This window comes from Cryptomeria japonica, chromosome 3, assembly GCF_030272615.1.
Source record: "Cryptomeria japonica chromosome 3, Sugi_1.0, whole genome shotgun sequence".
Lineage (NCBI taxonomy): Eukaryota > Viridiplantae > Streptophyta > Pinopsida > Cupressales > Cupressaceae > Cryptomeria > Cryptomeria japonica.
The window spans coordinates 137394951-137417460 of record NC_081407.1 but is presented as its reverse complement, the minus strand read 5'-3'; the positions used below and the strand labels follow the sequence as shown (position 1 = coordinate 137417460).

The window sequence follows — 22510 nt, the reverse complement described above, 5'->3', positions numbered from 1 at the left end:
ATCAATACATTCAGGTCAATCTCTTCTGACTCTGACCAATTAGGCAATAGGATTGCCTTCTTCATTTCATTCTCATATTGTGGATGCGTATGATCTCTGTCATCCAACACTTGATCAGGAATGAGGAAAAGTCCACACTTCCTCATGAAATCCACTGATATTCTGGACCACATTCGTCTCTTCACTGCTTGCTCGTCCATTAGGTTGGCCCAATAATCTTCTATGTCAACTTTGTGGATGAACTTCTCTCCCCTGATCCTTCCTACTTTCTTATCTAGATCAAATATTTCTCTTTTCTTATATGTAGCAAATCGATAGAATGCAAGCTCCTCACTCGAAGTGCTGGCGGTTATGGCAGACTATAAAACCTCTGACGTCTTCCCAATTGAAATAGGGAATGTCATGCCTGTCCTATGCTTCTCTCTTTGAATGACATCGAACTCTAGAAGCTGTCTCACCACTTCCAACAAGATCATTCTGTCGGTTGGATACCTAGGAAGCCTGTAGGGTTCGGATTGAAACCCATGAATCCTAAGGTACGTGAAAGTGGGAAATTGAATATACCACGATCCATATTTCTCTATTAACTCTGTTGCCTCCTTGGACAATCTTTTGTGGATTCCGCCTTGCAGAATCCGCGTAATGTACATAGTGAATGCATCGTTCACTCTCTTATAGTCTTCAATTCTATACATGCTTAGCTGGGGGTAGCACTCATGACTCCTGAATTGTCCTTGCCCATTCCCAACTTCACCTTTGCATATCAATCCTCTGTATGAAACAAACCGTGCAAGCAGCTATACGAGGTAAGAAGTCATGGCGAATGACTTGGACCGCTCTACATTGCTCAGCTGAAAGTCTAGATTGTCACTTATAATCTTAGACCAATTTACCAATGTCCCTCTAAGACAATCCTGGATGAAATAAAACATCCATCCATCGAATATTGCTCCCTGCGGCATCCCCATCACTTTGTTGAGTAGGAATATTAAGTCGCTATACTCCTCTTTGAAGTCTATGCACATGAGTGTCTTGGGAGCCTTGGAATGATGAGACCTAGGCTCAATCATCCAGTCTTTGTTTATCATATTCTTGCATGCACCCATCTTCTTCGTGTATCTTTCTGTATATTCGTCCTTGGTCACATCCTTCATATTTGTTCCATGTGGAATTCCGAACACCTCAGCAATAGCATCCTCAACAAGGTAGGCAATAACAACGCCCTTAGGAGTTTTGGTCATTTGCGTGAGTGGATCATAACATCGTGCACACTCCAGGATAAGCTCACTGCACTGTATGGACTGTGGAAATCCAACGGCTTGAAAAATACCACTCTTCATAATGTTCGCATATGCTGGGGAAGGAACTTGATTTCCGACTCCGAACATCCGCTGTCACATCTAGTTCAAGTCTAGGAAATGCATGTTTTTATCTGTGATCTTCTTCCATTTGGATGAAATCTTGAGCTCTGGATAGAATCCAGTCTCCAACATCTTCAGTAGTTCTTTCCTTTCCTTAAATCCGGACTTCGAGATCGTACCTGTACGAAGCTTGAAGTTAGACTTAGGAAAATAAATAATGTTCTTGATAAAATTCCCGACTTTCTAAAGATTTTAGCTAATTAGAACATAAAGTCGGGAAAATAGTCCATACTCTTGGTAGATTTTGACAATTAGATTCAAATTGTGACAACGCTAGGGCATGGAAGCCTTCTATAAAATTTATTAATACCTCTTTATGTTTAGAAATTATGCAAACTAAAATGCAAAGAAGTATACCGGATCAACGATGACTAAGGAAAGGTGTGAAAGGTTGTGTTTTCACACAAGGTATGTTTGAGAACACCTTCCGTAGTCAACAATGGAGGTCACAAATCTGAAGACAACCTGCAACTAATAAATTAACTTCAAAAAACATGTTGCAATCCTTCAAAAATATGCACAAAATTGATAAAAATCAGTCTTGATGATGAAAATAACTAATTTTGAAAACATAGTTATGGCTGGTAAAAGATAAATTTTTGAGGACAAGCAGCCATTAACACAATTGCAGACCTTGAGACAGCCTTCTAATGGTCTGAAAATGATCCCAAAATACCTCCAAGATGTTCTCCAAATGTAAATCGCTAAAGTTGCAGCTGGCTGGGCAATAAAAGTTAAGTCGGAAAATTGAATGTACAACCAACAATGGAGGTCTAAATGTGAAGCAAACTCAGATCTGAAGCAAATGACAGCAAGTAGGGAGGCAAAGGTGGCATCAAACATGCATGGAATCCACCAAAGTAAGCTCCAACTAAAAATCGAACTTTTCCAGCCATGGCGCCATTTCTAAAAATTCTGAAAATGTCTTCAATGTTGCTCGAATCTGCAACAATAGAGGTCTGGAACAGCAAGCAACAATGGAGAATAAAATCGCCAAAGCTTTCAAACACTAAAAATCACCTCCCTCAACAAAATTGCCAATTTCTACCAAAAATCGCCAAACTTGGGAAAAATCGAAAAATTTGGAAATGATCTTCAATGGCAGCAATTGAAAGGATTGCGAAGATGGAAAAAATGGAGGAGGAAAGAGATCCTCAATCCAACACTTCACTTCAACACTTAGCCAAAATTCGCCAATAAGAGAGAAAAATTGCCTTTCATGTTGACACCTGGCAGATTTAATAATAAAATATTGCTGGAGACTTCTCTCTTATACTTGCTTTTGCCTCTCACTTTCACCACACAAGCAATGTGGGATAAAACACTTGCTTATATACTTGTTTGGTAAAAACCAACTTGCTTCTAGAAGGGTAAAAACATTAAATGCTTATTGCAAGCTATTTAATTTTGTTTTTAAAATTTTAAATAATCATCAATCATCATTTAAAAACATTTAAAATGGGGCTCTCTTATTAAATATTTCAATTTTAAGTCAAAATTGAGCCTCTGGAGAAAATCGATATGGGTAGGGATTAAAAAATCCCATTAAAAATCATTTAAAACTTCAAAAATTCCCCACAAGGGAAAATCGATCTTAGCTTGGATAAAAATCCATGCAAAATTTCATCAAAATGTACATAAAACAAGCCAGGGGAAAATCGATGGGGGGCATGGACAAGGAATCCACACAAAAATTCACTTCATTTGCAAAAAAACACTCCTTGGTGGTAATTCAACCTTAGTCTGAATGAAAATCCGGACTTGAAACTCATCAAATTGCTCTCAGTGGAAAATCGACCTGGGTATGGACTGAGAGTCTACACAAAAATCCGCATTAACTTGTCACAAAACAACTTGGTGGAAAATCGGTCCAGGCATGGAATCATCCTTAACATTGTCCGCATTCTTGGTGGAAAATCGATGGCAGTCTGGAAAAATCCTGACACTTAGCCAAATTTTAGCACTTCTAGGGGAAAAATGACCCAGGCATGGATAAACGGTGGTGGAAAATCATAGCCAGTATGGATTTCAGGGGAAACCCATGTGTAGTGTGGATTTTGAGTGGGGGAAAAGGGTGGGTAGTCTGGAATTTGAGGGGAAAAGCACCTCTAGCATGAAATTTGACCTTCTAACCCTTGAAATATGGATTTTCCTTAGGAATTTGGCATTTTAACCACTCAAAATCGCTTAGAAACTTCAAAATTAGACTAGACCTAGACAAATTTTCCAAAAAATTGAGTGAAACACTAGGAAATTATCGGGATAAAGTGCGAAATCAATTTAAATAATACCTAGGAGCGAGAAAACAACTCCAAAAGGTCTGGGAATACTTGGCACTTTAAAATCATTGATGCGCGTGTTTAAAAACACGTTAATGCTCAAGAAGGTTAACACTTAGACAAAATTTAGGATCATTAAAATATCAACGTTTGCAACTTGATCCTATAACGTCAAAAAAACCCTAAATGCCACTAGGCATGATCAAAACTCTGAGACTCGGGCACGGGAAACACAAAATTGTCCACTAAGCAGCCAAAACCCTAACCTAACAACGTAGGAAGCCGAAAAAGAGGGGGTCCCCGTTAGCAATGGGGCGATGTGTGAAAAGGTCACAATAGATCCCTATTTTCCAGCTCAAATTTAGTTAAAATGGACTAAGTCCTGATGCATAATGATGAAAATTGACATGGCTGTATACTTAGTGGTGCAAAAATCATCAAAGTCCTGATGGAAAACATGAAATCAAGGTCTAAAAGTGAGTTTTCCCAATGTAGGACGTTTTTTCTTGATTTTTTAAGGCATAAAAGGATTTTTTTCAAATGGGTCATGATTTTCCCCTCTCATTTTCTTGATGAGGGGCGTTTTTCCCAGGTATCTTGATAATTGTCTTGATGGACCGTGTTTTTCCACTGGAAGGCCCAAAATTTGACTAAGTGTTGGAAATTTTCCTGATAAGGTGTGAATTTCCCCAGGAATGAATGATGAACTTAAATGTGGATAAAATTCCTTATCCTGATGGGGATCGTTTTTTCCCAAAACCAGTTTATGAGCAAATTCAAAGAAATGAATGCAGATGATTATCCAGATGGGAATCGATTTTCCCCAAAATGAGTTTTATGGACTAAAATGAAAGAATTGGGTATCCAGATGACCCACGTTTTTCCCCAAAGTGGATTTTTCCGGACAAAGTGAATGAAATTGTGAATTCTAAGTGTCCAAATGGGGATCGATTTTCCCCAAATGCTAGTTGTGATGAGTTATGAAGAATTTTAATGCAAAATGTTGTCCAAACATGGATCGATTTTCCCCAACTGGCTCAAATTTAATGAATGAGGATGATTTTAATGACAAGTGTGCTTAAATTTAATTATTTTTGCCTTGACATAATTATTTAATGATTAGCAACAATTATTTAATGATAAATAAATTATCCCAAGGCATATCGATTTTTCCCAGGCTGTATAAAAGGGCAAGTTTTATCCCACATTGCTTGTGTGGTAAAACTAGTATAAGTATGCCCAACCAGCAATATAATATTATTATTTTTGCCTTGTTGTGACTGATTGAAGACGCCATTGGAGGCTGATTGGAGGTTCCAGCTGGGCGATTTTTTTGCCCAAGTGTCCTTTGACATCATTGTTGAAGGATTGTTTTCAGATTTGCATTGCTGATTGGGGCGCCATTGGTGACTTGGGCGATTTGCATGCTTGGTGCCGCCATTATTAGGAGAGCCACAATCTTGTGTGTGGCTGATTGTCCCACATTTGGGCAATTTTGGGGACATTCTTTGGGCGCCATTGTTGATAAGGAGCTGTGACTGCATTCAAATCTGAATTTGGTGCCATGGCTGGGAGGATTTAGACATCATTTCTTGGACACCATTGCTGGTCTATCGCTGGAACATCACATTTTCAGACTTATGTTTCATTTCCAGCCTTCCTCACACTTAGGTGATTTTATTTTAACGTCAAATCTGAGGGGGTTTTGGGCTCAAATGTTGGAGTCCATTGCTGTTACAATTTGAAGCTTCATTTCCAGCTTTGTCTTCAAACTTATTTTTCATTACCAGCCACATAGTTATGCCCAAACTTGGCCATTTTTGAGCTTGGAAGGGTGAGATAATCCAAATGTGAATGTGTGACATGGCTGTGACCACTTCCAGCCACCGATTTCCATTGTCATGTATTCAGACTTTTGGAGGCCATTTCCAAACCTTGGAAAGGTGTATTTAGACTTAGAAATCAAAGAATCAGACTTTAATACATCATTTTCGGAGTGCATTCAGACCTGGGTATACTTTTTAAAGTTTCAAATCAATCATTTTCTGATTATACCAGGGTGTCTTCAGACTTGGTACTCAGAAAATCAAATCTGAGACAACTTTCTAGCACCAAAATCAACCATTTCCAGGGGTGTCCTCAGACTTTAAACTCAGAAATCAGACCTGAGATTGCATCAAACCTGCCATTTTCTAAGTTTACAGGGGTGTCTCAGACTTATTTATTGCAATTAGACTTATCTTAAGTCTGAAAATCAGGTTTTTTGGGGACAAATTTTCCAAATTTTGATCAAATCACTTGTATTTTCCAGAATATGTGATACCTAATGTTGAATTTCTGATTTTCATGAGCTTACAGGTCTGAAAACAATTTGAAATCAGGACCTTAATTGATTCTGGAAGATTATTTGAGGACAAAGTGAGGAACATTGAAGTGTCTTGATGGGGTTCGAATTTCCACTCCATCAAATGGTGATCGAATCAAACAAAATTTTCAAAGACAATGAGTCCCGCTGAGGGTCGGATTTCCACTTGAGGGGGGAATTACAAAGGAAGGGCCGAAACAATTCAAATGAAGATCAATAACAAAGTTGTCCAGATAGGCATCAAATTTCCACTGGGTGAAGAATGGACAGGGATAATGCATATGTTTTAAGAATTGATCTGTCCATATGAGGATGGATTTCCCTTCAAGGTTGAAATAAAGTTTATCACATGGGTGTTTGATTCAATGTTTGTTTGTTTTGCAGGTTTTCTACGAGGAAGGAAACCACGATGATCAAGGCTTGAGGTGAAAGAGGATGCAACTTGCAGGGATACCAATGGCTCAACACTTCAAGGCAACAATTGCGAATGGGAAGATCAACATTTCAAGGATTGGAAGAGGATTTCAAGACAGATTTCAAAAACAAAGATGTGGACTAGATCAAACATGAAGAAGACTTCACCTTGATGGTGAACAAATGAAGGAAAGCAAGTTCAAGACATCAGCACAAAGGATTTCACTTCAAGAAATTAGGAACTACATCAAGGAACTTCAATATCAAAGAGTGCCAAGGAAGGAAATATTTCAAGATTCTGAGATTGGGAAAAATTTTCAAACATGAGGATGATATTGTTCGAGGTAAAAGGACAAGTTAATCAAATCTATAAGGCAAGCTAAGTTGGCATTCCAATCGTTGTTCGTTCAATCAAAGGGTACCAAGTCAACGTTCATTCAAGGAGAGAATAAGTGACATGTGGCAATGCGTGAAATATTATTTACCTTACTTACCCTCATCTCTCATTGGTCAATGTAATGGTGGTTGTAACAAACCCTAATTAGGGTTTCTATCTTTCGATCTTGGCCATTGATCTTGAATCAATTTGAGGCATGCATTGTAATGAGAAGTCTATATAAGGCTCAACTCTTTCATTTGTAAAGGTTAATGTTAGGAGAATAGGAGAATAGCTAGCAGTAGAAGAGTTGAAGATAGTTAGTAGTTAGATCATTAGAAGTTAGAAAAGAGGTGGAGAAAAGGCAGAAATTGTTGCCAACGCTTGTAAATGGATACACTACTTTCTTTGAAGTTATGGTGGCTTGTGGCATTCTTTTTACATGTTGCATGGTTTTTTCTTCTTTAACCTCATAGTTTAGATGAAGTTCATTGATCATGATGGAGAAGTGCAATGGTATTTGATGAATTCCTTAAGTGTTCATACTTTTGGTAGTTTGCTGATTGTAAGCTATTGTGCAAAGTTAGCCCGAACCTTATGATTATGGTTGCTAATTTCAATTGTGGATGTTTGCTCAAGTTGCGCCAGTATTGGGTATTTGAATGAATGATCCTCAATATGAAAATCCTTAGACTTCTTAGAAGATCGCACTAACTTGGTGTAGTTGTTGCTTGTCTTGGCAAAGCCAAGTTACGTTTGGTGGAATTTGTCTATCAAACCACCATCCATTGTTTTAATTGTCCCTAGGAGTAGATTAGACTCTCTAAACCCTTTCCTTTTGATATTTCTTTGTTAGATGAGTTAATCCCACCTTCCAAAAACGTCCAAGTATTCAAGCATTCATGTACAACGTAAGTCCCCTTGTGATTGCAGCAATATCACATCAACCATTGAGCTTATCCATGAGTCAAGACTTGACATTTCATAACCTTGGAGTTGTCTCATTTGATCGCGAAGCATAGCATTTGAGAGACTTTGTTCAAGAGAGGATAAGATACCTTGGTATTTTATTCTGTGTTCGTATGTGCATAAAAAAACACATTAACAATCGTGAGGTCCTTGAAACCCCAAGATGCACCTAGAACATTCTTCAAGTCGGATGAAAACTCTTAAATTCTGGGAAGGAATCGACAACACTAGAGATTTGATACTATGTAGAAGCTGATTGGTGACTCTTCAACACCCCCAAAATCCCTGCAAGACCAAAACAACTTCCACAAGAGAGAATGGTGAGGATATCTTGCATAATAAGGATGCATGAAATGATTGATTGAATATGAAATATACAATAAGATGCCTTTCTTATAAAGGCAAGGTGAGAGGTAGGATTAGATAGGATGTTGACATGTGTCTTAATCCTATACAATGAGACAAGTACCTCAACAAATGAAATTACTAAATGTCATTGGTACCTAGAAGTAAATAAAGGTCATAAAGATAACATAAGATGTTTCTTATCGAGAAAACAAAGACTTCTAGAAACAACACCTAGGACCTAAGTAAACTTTAGTAATGCGAATAAGTCTTCTACTAGGAACTAGTGAAACACTAGCTACAAGACCTTTACTAGGTCCACTACCTTATTCACACAAACAATGAAAGTGTGAGATGCATTGAGCAATATAATTATCAACAATCATTGGAGTGTATATTGGCAATCAAGTACAAAGAGAGCCCAAAATGTCAAAGCATTTATCCTAGAAGATGATTGGTGGGCTTATGTGGAATATGTTTAGATTATTTGGAGCTCCTCATCTATGTGATTAGGTATGTTGATACATATCACCCATGTTTGTGTGGAATTTATGATGGCATGGACTCCATGGTTAAAAAAACAAGGACCATAATAGAAGCCAAGGACCATGATTTGATGATTGAGTAGAAACATTTTTCAAGTCAATGCAAAGGATCATTGTTGACTATTGGATCAAGATGACCACATCCTTACATTTCATAGCATTTGCTTTGTCTCAAAAATGGTATAGCAAAAAGATACTTTCCTTGCCACCGATAGTGGCACCATATAGGGATGGAGAGGTTGTTGTTGGCTACAAGACTACAGTAAGAAGAATATTCCCAAATTTAGATGTATAAAGTGTTGTCTTGAGTGAGTTTGACCATTTACTATCTTTAAATAATCATGAGTTTTGCGCTCTTCAAGACAACTGCAGAAAAGATGCTTATGAATGGTTGTACATACATGGCCAAGGCTTATTTATTTGTAGTTTTTTGCACTTAACGTTCTCTCTAAAGTATGCATCTTTTTATTTTATAACCTACTCATTTTTTTTGCTGCTATATATTATAATCTATAATAAATAAATTATATTTGTAATTGTAAATGTTGTATGCAAATTCAACTGGTTGTGAGTTCTTTGAACCAAATGTTGACTTTGATGCTTTTGATGAAGAGTATTATGATGTAAGAACCCGTCCCTTTGCTCTTAATTTTTCAGTTTTGGTTGTTTGACATTTTGTCAAACACTTGGCATATATTCACCTTAAGTCTGATTTCTTTAAGTTTTCTGTCATTGCAGCCCAATATGTGTTTGTTGTTTTGGTTTTGTCTTGCAATGTGAATAAATATTGAAAACAACCAACACACTCCACAATACTAATAATCACAAATACAATGAAACCAAACTCTATATTGCACCCATTAAATTACAAACACCATTATAGATAATCGACTTATACTCCAAGTCTGAAACATATTGTCATACATTCTTCAATGATTACAATGGAATGACATACATTGCTCAACCATCAACTACTATGAAGAAACATACCAATTTCACTGTCCCAGTCACAATTCAAACCTGGTACAGCCCTTCACCATGCAATTATGTCACACAATACTGGCTGCAGACTTGTACAGCACCTCATCTCACCTTTTCTCAGGCCTGCACGGTATCTTGCTGCTGTTTCCAGACCTGTACGGCACCTAGAATGGAGTTCCAGACCTGTTCGATGCAACTTCAGCTGGTTCTGGGCATGTACGGCACCTCCTCAACCCAATATAACTCACACAAAGTCCCAGTTAGTACAGATTGGTATGACCAGCAAAGGGAGGATGACCTTCAGCAACTTCCTCTCAAACAGGTTTGTAACAGGAAGTAAATGGCCTTCATAAACAACAAATTAAACCCCAGTGCTGTAGCGCGACACTGTAGCAATACAGACACTGTAGCAGAGGGTGCTGTAGCAAATACAGGTACTATAGCAAGTACGGATTACTATAGCATGCATCCAAAAATCATTAAATCTTCAAATAAATCTCCAAGAAGCTCACAGATTTACATCTGCCTGCAAATCTTCATGAATTTGTAAATGAAACTCTTCAGCATAAATAAGTTATCTCCTCCAATGCCAACTTGTATAATTAAACTCTTGAAGCCCAAATAACTCCTCAAACTGATCATTGAAGCACAATGTGAATTCTGAAGTGTATCGGGTATATCCACCATTAAATGGAATTGGGTTTACGTCCAATCCAAAGAACCCAAGGGTTTCCGTCCTAGGGCCTGAAACTGAAAGCTAGAAGCTCCCAAATTCTCTAGGAGAAAATATTAAACCAAGCATGCTGAAAATGAACTCTTAAGAGTCCTCTATAACTTTTTTGGGAGAGCTCACACACTTTTCCAGCGAATGTGGGATAAATAGATATACTTTTCTTTTTAATAGAATAGTTTCCAAGTACTTTTAGTGAAAGGGGACTTTTAATTTTCAAATAACTTTTCCCTTTACTTAAGTTCCCACATTAATAAAGAGATATTTAATTTAACTTTATAACTTAACTTGATTGTTAAATAAATTAATAATCGCAAGCGATTATTAAAATCTCCTATCAAAATCAACACTATCATCAACAAGATATTATTCATGAGTTCTCTGTCGATCCAAACCCTGACCCAACTAACTTACTATAAATAGCAAGTATCCCAAAAACACACCAAAACACCTCAGAATTCCTTGCAACTGAAACTGTCCAGGCCAAATAACCTCAAGATTCCTTAAATCTCCTAGTTAGCCTATGGGACCATGGAGAAATAGGCTAACGACAACCTCACACAACATGTGCTAGAAAGGGGACATTACATATGATGATTATTAAATATTGATTGTAATTTTCATTGTGTATTGACATTTGACAAATCATTGAATTATGAATTTATGAGTATTACATATTTGCAAATTATGAGATATTTAAATATTTTTTCTATTGGCAATTATGAGTATCATTGTTTTTATATTTCATAATTTTTTGTAAATATATATAGCTGAACTTGTACGTGTACCCAGGGAAAAAAATTTCCATACTGCCATACCAAAATTCCGTCCCTGTACTTGTGCCTGTCACCACACTGCGACTGGCAATTTGTTTTGCCATCCTTTAAATGTTTTGATCCTATCTCAAAATATTTCTTTCCATTTTTTGTGCAAATGAGGAACCTTTCTCTTGTTGATTTTTGCTAGAGAATACAATTTTAATCTCGGGGTTTTACTTCATTTCTAACTTCTGTGCTTCCTCTTTAAATTCGTCTCACAAATCTTTTGTATTTACTGGCCTGATCGTTAGCGACTTTGCTGCTTGAGTAATAGGTGGAGGTTATGCTAACTTTGGTTCTGTTGTCCCTTCTCTTTCTTCTTCATCCCTTTAGAAGATTCATCTTTAGGTGGATTGGGGTCTTTAATCCTTAAGTTGAGACATGTCAAGCTTCTTTGGACTACTTTCTTTGTTCTTTCTTCAATTGTCTTGAAATCTTTAAGAGACCAATTCACCTTAGGGATGGACCTTGTATAAAGTTTCTTTTTCTTTTTTCATAATAATAATCTAGAATTTCACTATCATCAGAAATTGCTTTGAATAGAGGCTAACTTGAATTCTTGTAACTGATAGTTGTTGAGCCTAGAGTAGTCTCCTTTTCTTACATTGTGTTTTTCATCACAATCTGCCTAATAATATTTAAAGATTGGGTGGTGGGCAAAAGATGATCCCAATAATGACTCCAAATGCATCCTTGGATAAAAGAAAATCGGTAAAGAGGTACTTGGGACATTTCAGTTTCTGCTGTTTTGGGAACCAGATAAGAAGGGCAAGTGTATCTGCCATTAGAAATCTAAAATGCTTGGTACCTTGCAGTTTAAAATTTATTGTGGTTGGAATAATTTTTCTAATGTAGTCAACTGGATTGTAGAAATGCAACTATGTAATCGGGAGTATGTACATTCACTTGTAATTGCAAATTAGCTTTTCCCTTGATAAAAATATATGCACAGCTTTATGATTTTGAACATACACTCTACCATAATAAAGTATCATGTAAGTAATTGGAGCATCGATTTCAACTTTTAAATTAAAAAAAGTGACTACTCATGAAAAACAAAGATATTAGCCTAAGAATTTTTTGTTTTTATTTAATGACAGCATGTACAAAGGTCACCAATTTCATTTGGGTTAAAGGTTTCGACAAAACTGAGAACGTATCCTGTTGATGTTTGCAAGGTAATTTGTTTGGCTTTATTTGTCATTTACAGTGTCTTTGCCTTATCTATTTGTATTACCATTCAACATATCCAATTTGCTTTATATTTTTATGTATATAAATAGCTTGAATTGTTTATGTTATCATGATGGCAGGACTTGAGGTTAAGCTGCTACGCTTTTAGTGAATCAGGGATAGATCCAATGTCTTTAATAACTGGAGGCACTTTAAGCAATTTATCTGTGAAAAATACAGGATCATCATTAATAATGGGGGATATTTCAAAAATACGCGGTCCCATTTCTCGATCTATATTGCAGCTGGTTGGCAATTCTTTCTTGCTTCGGTCCACCTCATGGGAAATGTATGGGAGGTGAGGAATGCAGTTTCCTTTAGCTTTTTGATGACCTGCATGTAACCTCGTTTTCCATTCTAGATGCCTGTTCTGTATTATGTTGTGGTTCTATTGTTTGCGAATTGTCATAATCTGGTCACACTATCAGAAACAAAGCCACATCATATTGTGTTGTGAGCTCTAACTCACCTATAAAACACTCATGTGTTTTGCTATGGAACATATAGTTTGTTTGGAGTTGGGATTTCTTTTTTAGACTGATTATTTTGTGAAACATGGTCATTTTTCAAAACAAGCAAACAGAAAGCGTTGTCAATCCATAGTCTCTGTTTGTGTACTGTACAATTATTTTCAGATCAGTAACAAGAACAAAAAGGTCTAAAATAGTACTGGAGGAAGGTAGCGTCTGGGATGTCTTTTACATTTTAATTTGGTGGATTTTTCTGAAACAAAGATACAGCGCTTTCTGTCTTTGATGCTTTGTGGCAAGGGCATTCTGTATGTTCATAAGAGTGCATAGTGCATTAAATCAAAATCTGGCTTGTGGTTGTTACAATCAGCAATAGCTTTGGCTCATCTTGGGTTTTATCCTAGGAGCAGGTTCTCCAGCCTGTACTGGATTACTGTAGAATAGTTGGTATTCACTTGAATAAGATGGAGACATTTCTTAACTGATGTGCATCTAGTTCAAGTTCAAACCTGTTGTTTAGATTGATTTTTTTTTTTAAAATATATTTTATAGAATTTTTCAAGCAACACTGAATTTCTTGGTTTTCTGGAGTAGGTGTAATGTCTTAAGATTGTGACAGACAGGCTGTGGTTATTAATAATTGAGTATACCTGGCACCTATCTATGATAACCCATCATGATTTATTGGAGGTTGTAGGATGGACCTGATAGTCTTCACACCTAGGGTGGCCTGGGTATAGGAATCTAACAAGTATCTGAGCTAGTGTTGACTTGGTGGTCAGCACCTCCTTGGGGACTCATGACATGGCTTAACCGCCTCCTGTGGGTTGGGTTAAATCTGGTGTTTGTATCGGGCATTGATAGTTCAAGCTTTTGGCGCAATGGCAAATGATTCCAACAATTGGTATCAGATCCTTGGGTCACAGGTTCGAATCTCCCTTCAGTGGGTGCTGAAGGGTCAGTCGGTTCTAAGGGGGAGATTGTTGACTTGGTGGTCAGCACCTCCTTGGGGACTTGTGACACGACTTAACCGCCTCTTGTGGGTTGGGTTAAATCTGACATTTGTATTGGGCGTTGATAGTTTGAGATTTTGGTGCAACAACAAACGATTCCGACAGCTAGAACAAGAAATCAAATCTAATTAATCAAGCCAGCAAAATTAGGCACATAATTTGAAAGTAACTGCACCAAATACATAAGGTTAAATGCGTACCTGTCTTTGTCTCCCTCAGATAGATTGTGGCAGTGAGAGCTATTAGATTTGTTGCTCTCTTGTGGAATTAGTGCACCTGTGTGTTATTATTGTTCGTTTAACTTTAGACTTCATAGATTTAGCTAAGATAGCTAGCCTCTAGTGGATGGGATGGCTTGGTTGAGCATCATGAGAATCAATGACTGAGAGCTTGCATTGTCTCTTTTGCAAAATGTACTTTCTCCAAACTGATTGGAGCAGCAGAAAATTGCAAAATAAAACAAAAAGAAGCCAATAGGGTTACTTGAAAACCATGAAATCTAAACCCTACTTGTAGAGAATTTTTTTTTTTTTAAAAAATCATCAACAGTCTTAGAGTTACTGAAAATAAAGAAATCACTAACCTAAACCAAAAATTTAGGGTTTACATTTAGAGTTAGGGTTAAAATTTAGTACATACTAAAATTAAAAAAATCCCCAACTTCAATGCTAAGAAAAAAATTAGAGCTTAGGGTTAGGATTAGTACATACTAACATAAAAAACCTAAACCCTAATCTTAAACCAAAACAATTTGGGGTTGAAAGTTAGAATTAATGCATACTAAAAATTAAAAAATCCTTAACCCTAATCCTAGAGACTAAAATTATTTAGGGTTCATGGTTAGGATTAATACATAATAAAATATTCGAAGGAATCCCCAACTCTAACCAGAAACTAAAAAAGTAGTTTAGTGTTAATTGTTATCCATTGATATTAGTATAAATTTAGACTTAAAAGAAACGCTAGACCTCTCCCTAAACTAAAAATAATATAAGATCATTAACATTTGGTTTAAAATTTAGCTAATAAAAGCATAAAGTAAAATCGAGGGATCTAACCATCAAAAATCTTTTGGTTAGGATTAAATGTTCAAAACTCTTATCTTTAAGCCATACTTATTGATGAAACCCTATTGGTTGGCCTATATGGCTTGCTATTGAAAATCCTAATGGTTATGGTTAAATGCTAAAATCATAATCATTGGGGTTTAACCTTTAAAACTTTCACCAATATTCTTTAAAAATAATTAACAACTAAGTTACCAGTCCTACTATTGGTTTGAGTTTGGGTTCGTGTTCGATTTTGGGGGTTAGATTTGTTGGTTTGGTCAATTTTTTTTTGCTTGGGGGGGGGGGGGGGGGAAGGGGGGTGATTTGTCCATACAAAAACATATAAAAATTAGAAATACGTATATATTTATAGTAATAATTAAGTTCAGAAAACTGCACATTGCATCCGATATTGTATAATAAAGAAAAGCTGCATAACAAATAAAAGATATTACGGTATCAATTAGTCAAACTTGAATATCATGAAATATATTATATATTAAAATAAAGGCAAAATAATGTCAAGCATTAACAATTAGCCATCACTGGTCAAGAATCATCATATGGGTCTTCAAAAATATCATCAACACCATCCATATTAAATGATATAGTTACCAGTAGATTAGAACCGCAAACATTGCCACTGGCACTGGCAACTTTCATGGTCACTAGCTGGCTTGACTTCAACATCAAGTGCAACAAGGTGGAAACTGGAAGCATACATGTTATGAGACTTTTTCCGGTGAAAGAATTTGTAATAAGATAATATATAAATCAAAGTAATTAATAAATATTATTATAATGAAAGGGTGTGAGTTTTGCAATCACCCTTGGGGTATTATTAAAACCCGTAAATTAATAGAGAATGGGGGAGGGTATGGAGATTATACCCAGAGAAGGAGAAAAATACAAGAGAAAGATAAATTGAAAGGAGCACAAGAGAGGGGATAGTTAAGGTCTGGTGGTTGGGCATTGGGCATTGGAGAAGGGGCATGCAGTGTGTGTCCAACTCGGGGTACAACCTACACCCGGGAGTGTCTTGGCCAGTGCTGTGTTTATTTCATGCCGTGAAGGCATGTAGGGTTTTGTGTAGGAATCGTGTCCTTCTGGAGTGCTTCCTTGCCTGGAAACCTGTTGACGTGTATTTTGTACACCATCATACACAGAATAAAATACCAATAGGCATCTTATCCTCTCTTGAGAAAATAGTCTCTAACTGCTGAAGATTCGCACAAAGGATCAGTTAGGTAGACTCCAAGGTTCTTTTAGTAGGGTCTCTACGTGTGGACAAGCTTCCAGTGGTATGATGTGATTTGCTGTTTCCTCCAAGGGGCCTTACGTATTCCGAAAGCTCAAGATTTTACTAAACTAAGAAGCTTTTCAAAAATAACAAAAGAGTAGGGTTTGAAAGAGGTCTAATCTAGTCTAACCCTATGAATGATTTAGTATGGACAAGACTTGGCGAGATTCAACCAACTTCAATATTGCCATAAGATAACAACTCAATTGAAATTAGTGCGATCTTCTAAGGTAATAAAATGATATTCAATGCATCAAAGATCATGGACACTACCACGAAGGTACATATCCAAGATACAATAATGATTGAAGATTAAGGGACTCAAAGTATTCTCCAGTCGACCACGCAAGGCGTTCCTACAATCAGCAAGAAGCTAGTGGTTTGGATTACGAATCCTACCAAAAATCAAGTCTCACACTATGTCCTTCAAATTAACAAGCTACTTTGATTGAGCATGATTCAAGTAAATCAAACAACCATGAAGATAACTTAAGAAAGTTGCAATGAAACACCATAACTTCAATATTTCATTGATTTCCAAATCATCATGTACAACAATTTGCTTGAATTTCTCTCTTCAAAACTCAATCTTGCTACAAAATAAAATTGCTTCTAACTCTAATCTCTCTTCTCTATTACATCAACTATTGACTATTAACTATTATCAAATGAAATGAAAAATGGGGGTATAAATAGCATCCCCAGTTACAATGAAAGGTCCAGATTGAAAGTAGATCAACGGTCAAGATCATGACACCTAAACCCTAATTAGGGTTTGTTACAAATGGCCTCCTTTTTACTGAACAATATTAAATGCATAGCCAAATATTAAATTTGGCACAAAAACCTAGGAGACATAAACCAATGACAAATAAGATGCCATGTCATCTATAACAACCTTTCATCTAGAATCTTATTCCCTTTCCAATGTTCTTTTTTGGCATATGCAATGAATCTTGTCACGATTCCTTCGATTTCTGCAATTGGAATCTCGGGAAGATTCTTCATACTCTCTTCCAAGTGGATGACTTGATCAAATGCATCTAGGTGAGCTGCGTCCCATGAAGCTTCAAGTTCTTTCGTTCTTTCAATCAGGAGTATGGTGGCAAACATCTGATCATATTGCTCATCTGTAACATTTGCGTCCTTGCAAAAGATGATCTTGATTCTATCCTCTAGTCCCTGCATATCCACATCTGTCTCGACCTCGATCCTTCTGCCAAGAATGGTACGAAGTACCTCAAATACTCTGTCCTGGATCGGATTGATCACCTCCTCAACTTGGCCACATCTAGTACTGATGTCTTCAAAGAAAACACTCTTCATATGGAGTAAGGTTGACCAATGAAACAAACTGTGAGATTCTCCCTCCAAGATCTTCTCCTGCGCTAAAATCTTCCTTGAAGTATGTCTTATTACTTTCAAGACAGGAATGATAACGTCCTTGGTATGGGCAAATGCAGCTACTGTTATCATCAAATTGTGGATTATCTCAAGAACTTGGATAGCTTGATGAATAATCTTCATCATCCTTGTTACAAATTCTATGGCCACTGTATGAGATCTATCCATCCAATTACTTGTACGTTGGACCATGTTCCTGAATCTTTCTGCCTCATTGATTGATTGAAGTGGAAGTGCTTGCACTGGTGATCTAGCTGGATCCTGACGTCCCAAAGGTTCATTGATGTGACTGAAATACGTCCTCCATGCACCGACCTCTCTCTCAAGCTTTCTATTCTTCTCCATTTCTTCTCTAAGCTTGTCTTTCAATGCCTCAAATGAGTCAGTAGCATCATCTAAAGTCTGCTCTGCTGTAGATGGTCCTAACTCAAAAGTCTGTATATCATATTCCTCTGCTAGGATCTCACCTTCATATTTGTCTACTGCCGGTGTAGCTATCTGCAGTTTTCTGGATCCAGTCTCATCTCGAATCATCTTGGACATCTTGGTAGCCTTCTTCTTCTCTGTTACTTCGTGTGAGCGTCCAACAAGGCTCTCTAAATCAATTGCATTGTCCTCGTCCTCTACTACGATCACCTTAGTTAATCTTTCCTTCAACCAATCTGGGATATTCGATCTTGTCTCTTGAACTTGTATTTCTTTATGTATCACTTCTTCTTCCCTGGGAGGAGATGTCATTTCATTATCTTCTCCTAACTCATAGTCCTGGAGAGATCCATCTGGTGACCCTTGCTGTGCCTGTCCTCCTTCCTGCCTGTCGTTCTGTACCATAGATTCCATGGATTCTTCCACTTGAATTGTTCTCTTCTCAGGTCTAGAAGAAGTACCGGATGATCGATCTCTGTTAGCCTCTTGTTTCCTCTTGGAAGATTCTCCCTTTCCAAGTCTCTCTTTCCTCTTCGAACCTCTTGGATGGAGATTGCCCTCACTGGCACATCGAAGGTTTCCTTCACCTGAATTTCTAGGATTAGGATTGCCTTCACTCACACTAGCTCCACCTTCGGCTGGTTTCTCTTCCAAAGTGAAAGTCATAGCTATGCCTTGTTCTCTCAACTTCTGATGCTGAACGTCAACCCATCTGCGAGTACAAGACAAGACTGGTACCATCAAAGCATCTAAATCCACGACCTCGGGCTCATTCCAATCTAACCTTATTGTTTTGTTTTCTCGATCATAGGAAGACTGGATATGTCTGCCACTATCCTGAGCTTGGTCGGCCACTCTGTAAATCCTGCATTTCCTGATGAAATCCAAAGGCAATCTAGAATGCATTTTCCGTTTCACTTCAAGATCATCTAAGAGATTCATCATAAAATCTTCAATCTGATACTCATGTCTAAACTTCCTGCCGACTGTCTCCTCTAAATGTCCATGTGAATCAAAGCTTTCTCTCAAAGCAAAAGATGAAAAAGAATACAAGGCTAACTCCTTCTCTGCGTCATCCATGGCTAAAGCATTAGGACATACCTCAACTGAATTGCCCAAAATGATGGGTACTGGAACTCCATTCTGATGTCTGTGTCTGAATGCCTTCACATATGCTGCCAACTGTCTTGTTACTTCAAGTAACACAATTTTGTTTGTCGGATATCTCGGCAACATGTATGGAGGTAAAGGACATCCATGCACTCTAATATAAGTGAACTTGGGAAACTGAATGAACCAAGCACCGTACCTCTTTATGAATTCCTGGGCATCCTGAGATAACCGGTTGTGAATTCCACCTTGTAACGTCCTGGTGATGTTCATCGTGAAAGTATCATTAACCAACTTATAGTTGCTCCCTGGCGGATGATGCAAGTAGGCATAGGAATCACAAGCTCTGACCTCACCGGGTCCTCTTCCAATCACTCCTCTGTGAGGTAGTCCTGCGTACTCAAAACTCCTAATCAAGGCATAGATGACGTAAGAACTCATGTGGAAGGACTTAGTAGCCTTGAGTCTCCTCAACTGTACGTCCAAGCAATGGCTAATCATCCTAGCCCAATGTATGGTACCTTTCCCTTGAACAATCACCTGGATGAAGTAAAACATCCACTTCTCAAAATAGAAGGCATGAGGGGCTCCTGTAACTCAGTTGAGCATGGTAATTAAATCTCTGTACTCCTCCTGGAAATCAATCCTGTGCGGTGTGTTCGGGATCTTGCTTAGACGGGGACGACTTTTGAGTAGCCAGTTCTTGTTAATTATGCCTAGGCAAGCATCTGGATCATCTTCGTACATTGATCTGGCTCCTTCTATGCTCTTGTATATCATGTCCCTGTGCTCTGGAAGATGGAAAGCTTCACTTATAGCTTCCTCTGAAAGGTACGCCAAAGTGTTTCCCTCTTTGGACACGATCGTCCTGGACTGTGGATCATAGTGACGAGCACATTCGATCATCAACTCATGGCACTGAACAGCTGGAGGAAAGCCGGCCGCCTTAATGATGCCACTCTCTATTATTCTCCGGGCGACAGGCGATGGCTTGCCAATGTAAGGGATCTCTCGAAACTTCTTCGTGCTGAAGTTGCCTAAGTTTGTATCTCCAATGTGGCTCCACTTCGACACGATCTTGGTCTCCACTTCTTCGGTCTTCTGATCTTCTTTCATGAGAGCTGAACGACTGGTGGATGCTCCCACCTTCGGGGTTGCCATACCTACACAACATTTCATAATGAGAACTAGATTTTGCAGTGAATAACATGGATTAGAGAGATAAATTCTTTAGGAAACCTCATGATAAGTCTTTGAGTTATCATTTCCTAAAATAAAACGATTGAGCTAGGAATTCAAAATTCAAAATTTCAAAATTTAGATTATGACGATTAACGAATAAAACAATAAAACCAAATCGCCATACCTCAAATCGAGAGCTAACTCTAGAATGCAAAAATAAAAAGGATTCGCCTAGGCAAAATTGACGTTATGTGGCCTCAACGTAATCTCCTCAAGCCAACGTTCTTCTTATCAAGTTCGCCACCCTTCAAGTTCTTTGACATGTTCTTCAATGCCTTTGACAATTCGCTTCAAATGGAAACTTGGACTCGCACCACTTTGGATAGTAGTTCGCACCACCTAGCTTTGTAAACTCCAAATCGCACTTTCAAACACAATTTCGCACTTCCTTGGATATAAATTCGCACTTCTCCCTTTGATCGCATATGAGATGAAAAAATGATAATGTGAAAATAATGATTTTCACCTCTCCCTTTATAGCGCTCACCTCACCATTCACCCCAAGGCCGACTTTTGTGAAATAAAGCAATTTAAATGATTTTTAAATAAATAATAAAGGCCGACCTCTAAAATTCCAAGCGCTCCATTCGATTTTTTTATTAATTAATTAATTAATTATTAAATGCCTTTCATTTTTAATTAATAAATTTCGATTTTTTACAAGGCAAAATAATTAATTGATACCAAGCGCAATATTTAAATGCTAATTAATTGAATTTTCAAAACATATCGAATTTTAGCATTAAAATAAATTCAAAAATATTTGCTTGAGCGCCAAAATTTGAAAATGAAATATACATACCTCATCGCCTTGGTCCCTTGGAGAGGGACAGGAGCGATCCTAATGTTTTCACTTGAAATTCTCCATTTGGATATCAACTTTTCCTTGTATGGTAAATAATAACCTTGCTTGTTCATTCCATGCTTGTATCACTTGACTTTGATGAGGCATTTGGACGTTAGAAGGATCATCGCCCTTGTCCCTTGGAGAGGGACAGGAGTGATCCTTGTCCTTTCTCCATTTTAAGCTCAAATTGGTAATATTTAATGTCTATCTCCCTTTGTATCGCCTTCCAAATGATGTTTAAAACCTTGTGCAACCTTATTTCAACGTGATCTTTAAAGGATATCATGTGTTTTGGCAAATATCGCCCTGGTCCCTTGGAGAGGGACAGGAGCGATCCATGTGTCCTGGCTCAAATTTGCAAACTTTTGATCTTTGTTCTTCATTCATTGCTTTCGAAAGGACGTCCTTTACTTCGCCAATCCTTACATTGTCTTGATTTTGAAGGAGCATAAGTGTTTTAGTAAAAATCGCTTTGGTCCTTGTCCAAAGGACAGGAGCGATATGAGTTCCTTAGCTTGATTGATAACATTTTGACGTTCAAAACTCTTGCATATCATCTTCAAAAAACACCTTATACCTTTTAGAACTTTGTGAAGTCTTGACTTAACGTGATTTTTGCATGAATTGGTCAATACATTCAATATCGCTCTGGTCCCTTCCCAAGGGACAGGAGCGAACTTCAATACTTTGAGGTTATGCTTGCGTTCTCCAACTTGTAATTGCTATCATCGTGTAAAATGTAGTCTTTTGATCCATCTTAGTTACTTGGAACATGATCAACTTTCAAATTTCATGCCTTTATGAAATATCGCTCTGGTCCCTTCCTGAGGGACAGGAGCGAATTAGATGTCTTGGTGTGGTTCCTCCAATATTGGCAACTTTGGATACTTCGTGCTTGATTGAGATGCCTTGAAACGCCTTTGCCACCTTGTTCCTTGTCTTGGAGTGTCTTGAATTTTGGAGAAAAGGCAACATACTCATTATATCGCCCTGGTCCCTTGGAGAGGGACAGGAGCGACCTTGCTCTTGTGGGCTTCACTTCACTTTATCACCTTCAAAGTTTATCTTCAATGACCTCGTAATGCCTCCTTTCATTCATTCATGCCTTGAGATCGGTTGTAATTTGGCGAGAAAATCATTTACAACAAAAATCGCTCTGGTCCCTTCCTGAGG

General features: G+C 37.7%; 1 protein-coding gene across 2 annotated transcripts in view; it reads left to right on the top strand.

Moving 5' to 3' along the window:
* The window catches only part of LOC131027329 (anaphase-promoting complex subunit 5), a 213210-nt gene that overhangs the window by 120143 nt on the left and 70557 nt on the right, over positions 1–22510 (top strand). For both annotated transcript variants that reach the window (XM_057957347.2, XM_057957346.2), the window contains exons 11-12: positions 12344–12421; positions 12557–12774. In XM_057957347.2, the coding sequence (XP_057813330.2) occupies positions 12344–12421; positions 12557–12774 (296 nt within the window). The remainder of the gene's footprint in view (positions 1–12343; positions 12422–12556; positions 12775–22510) is intronic.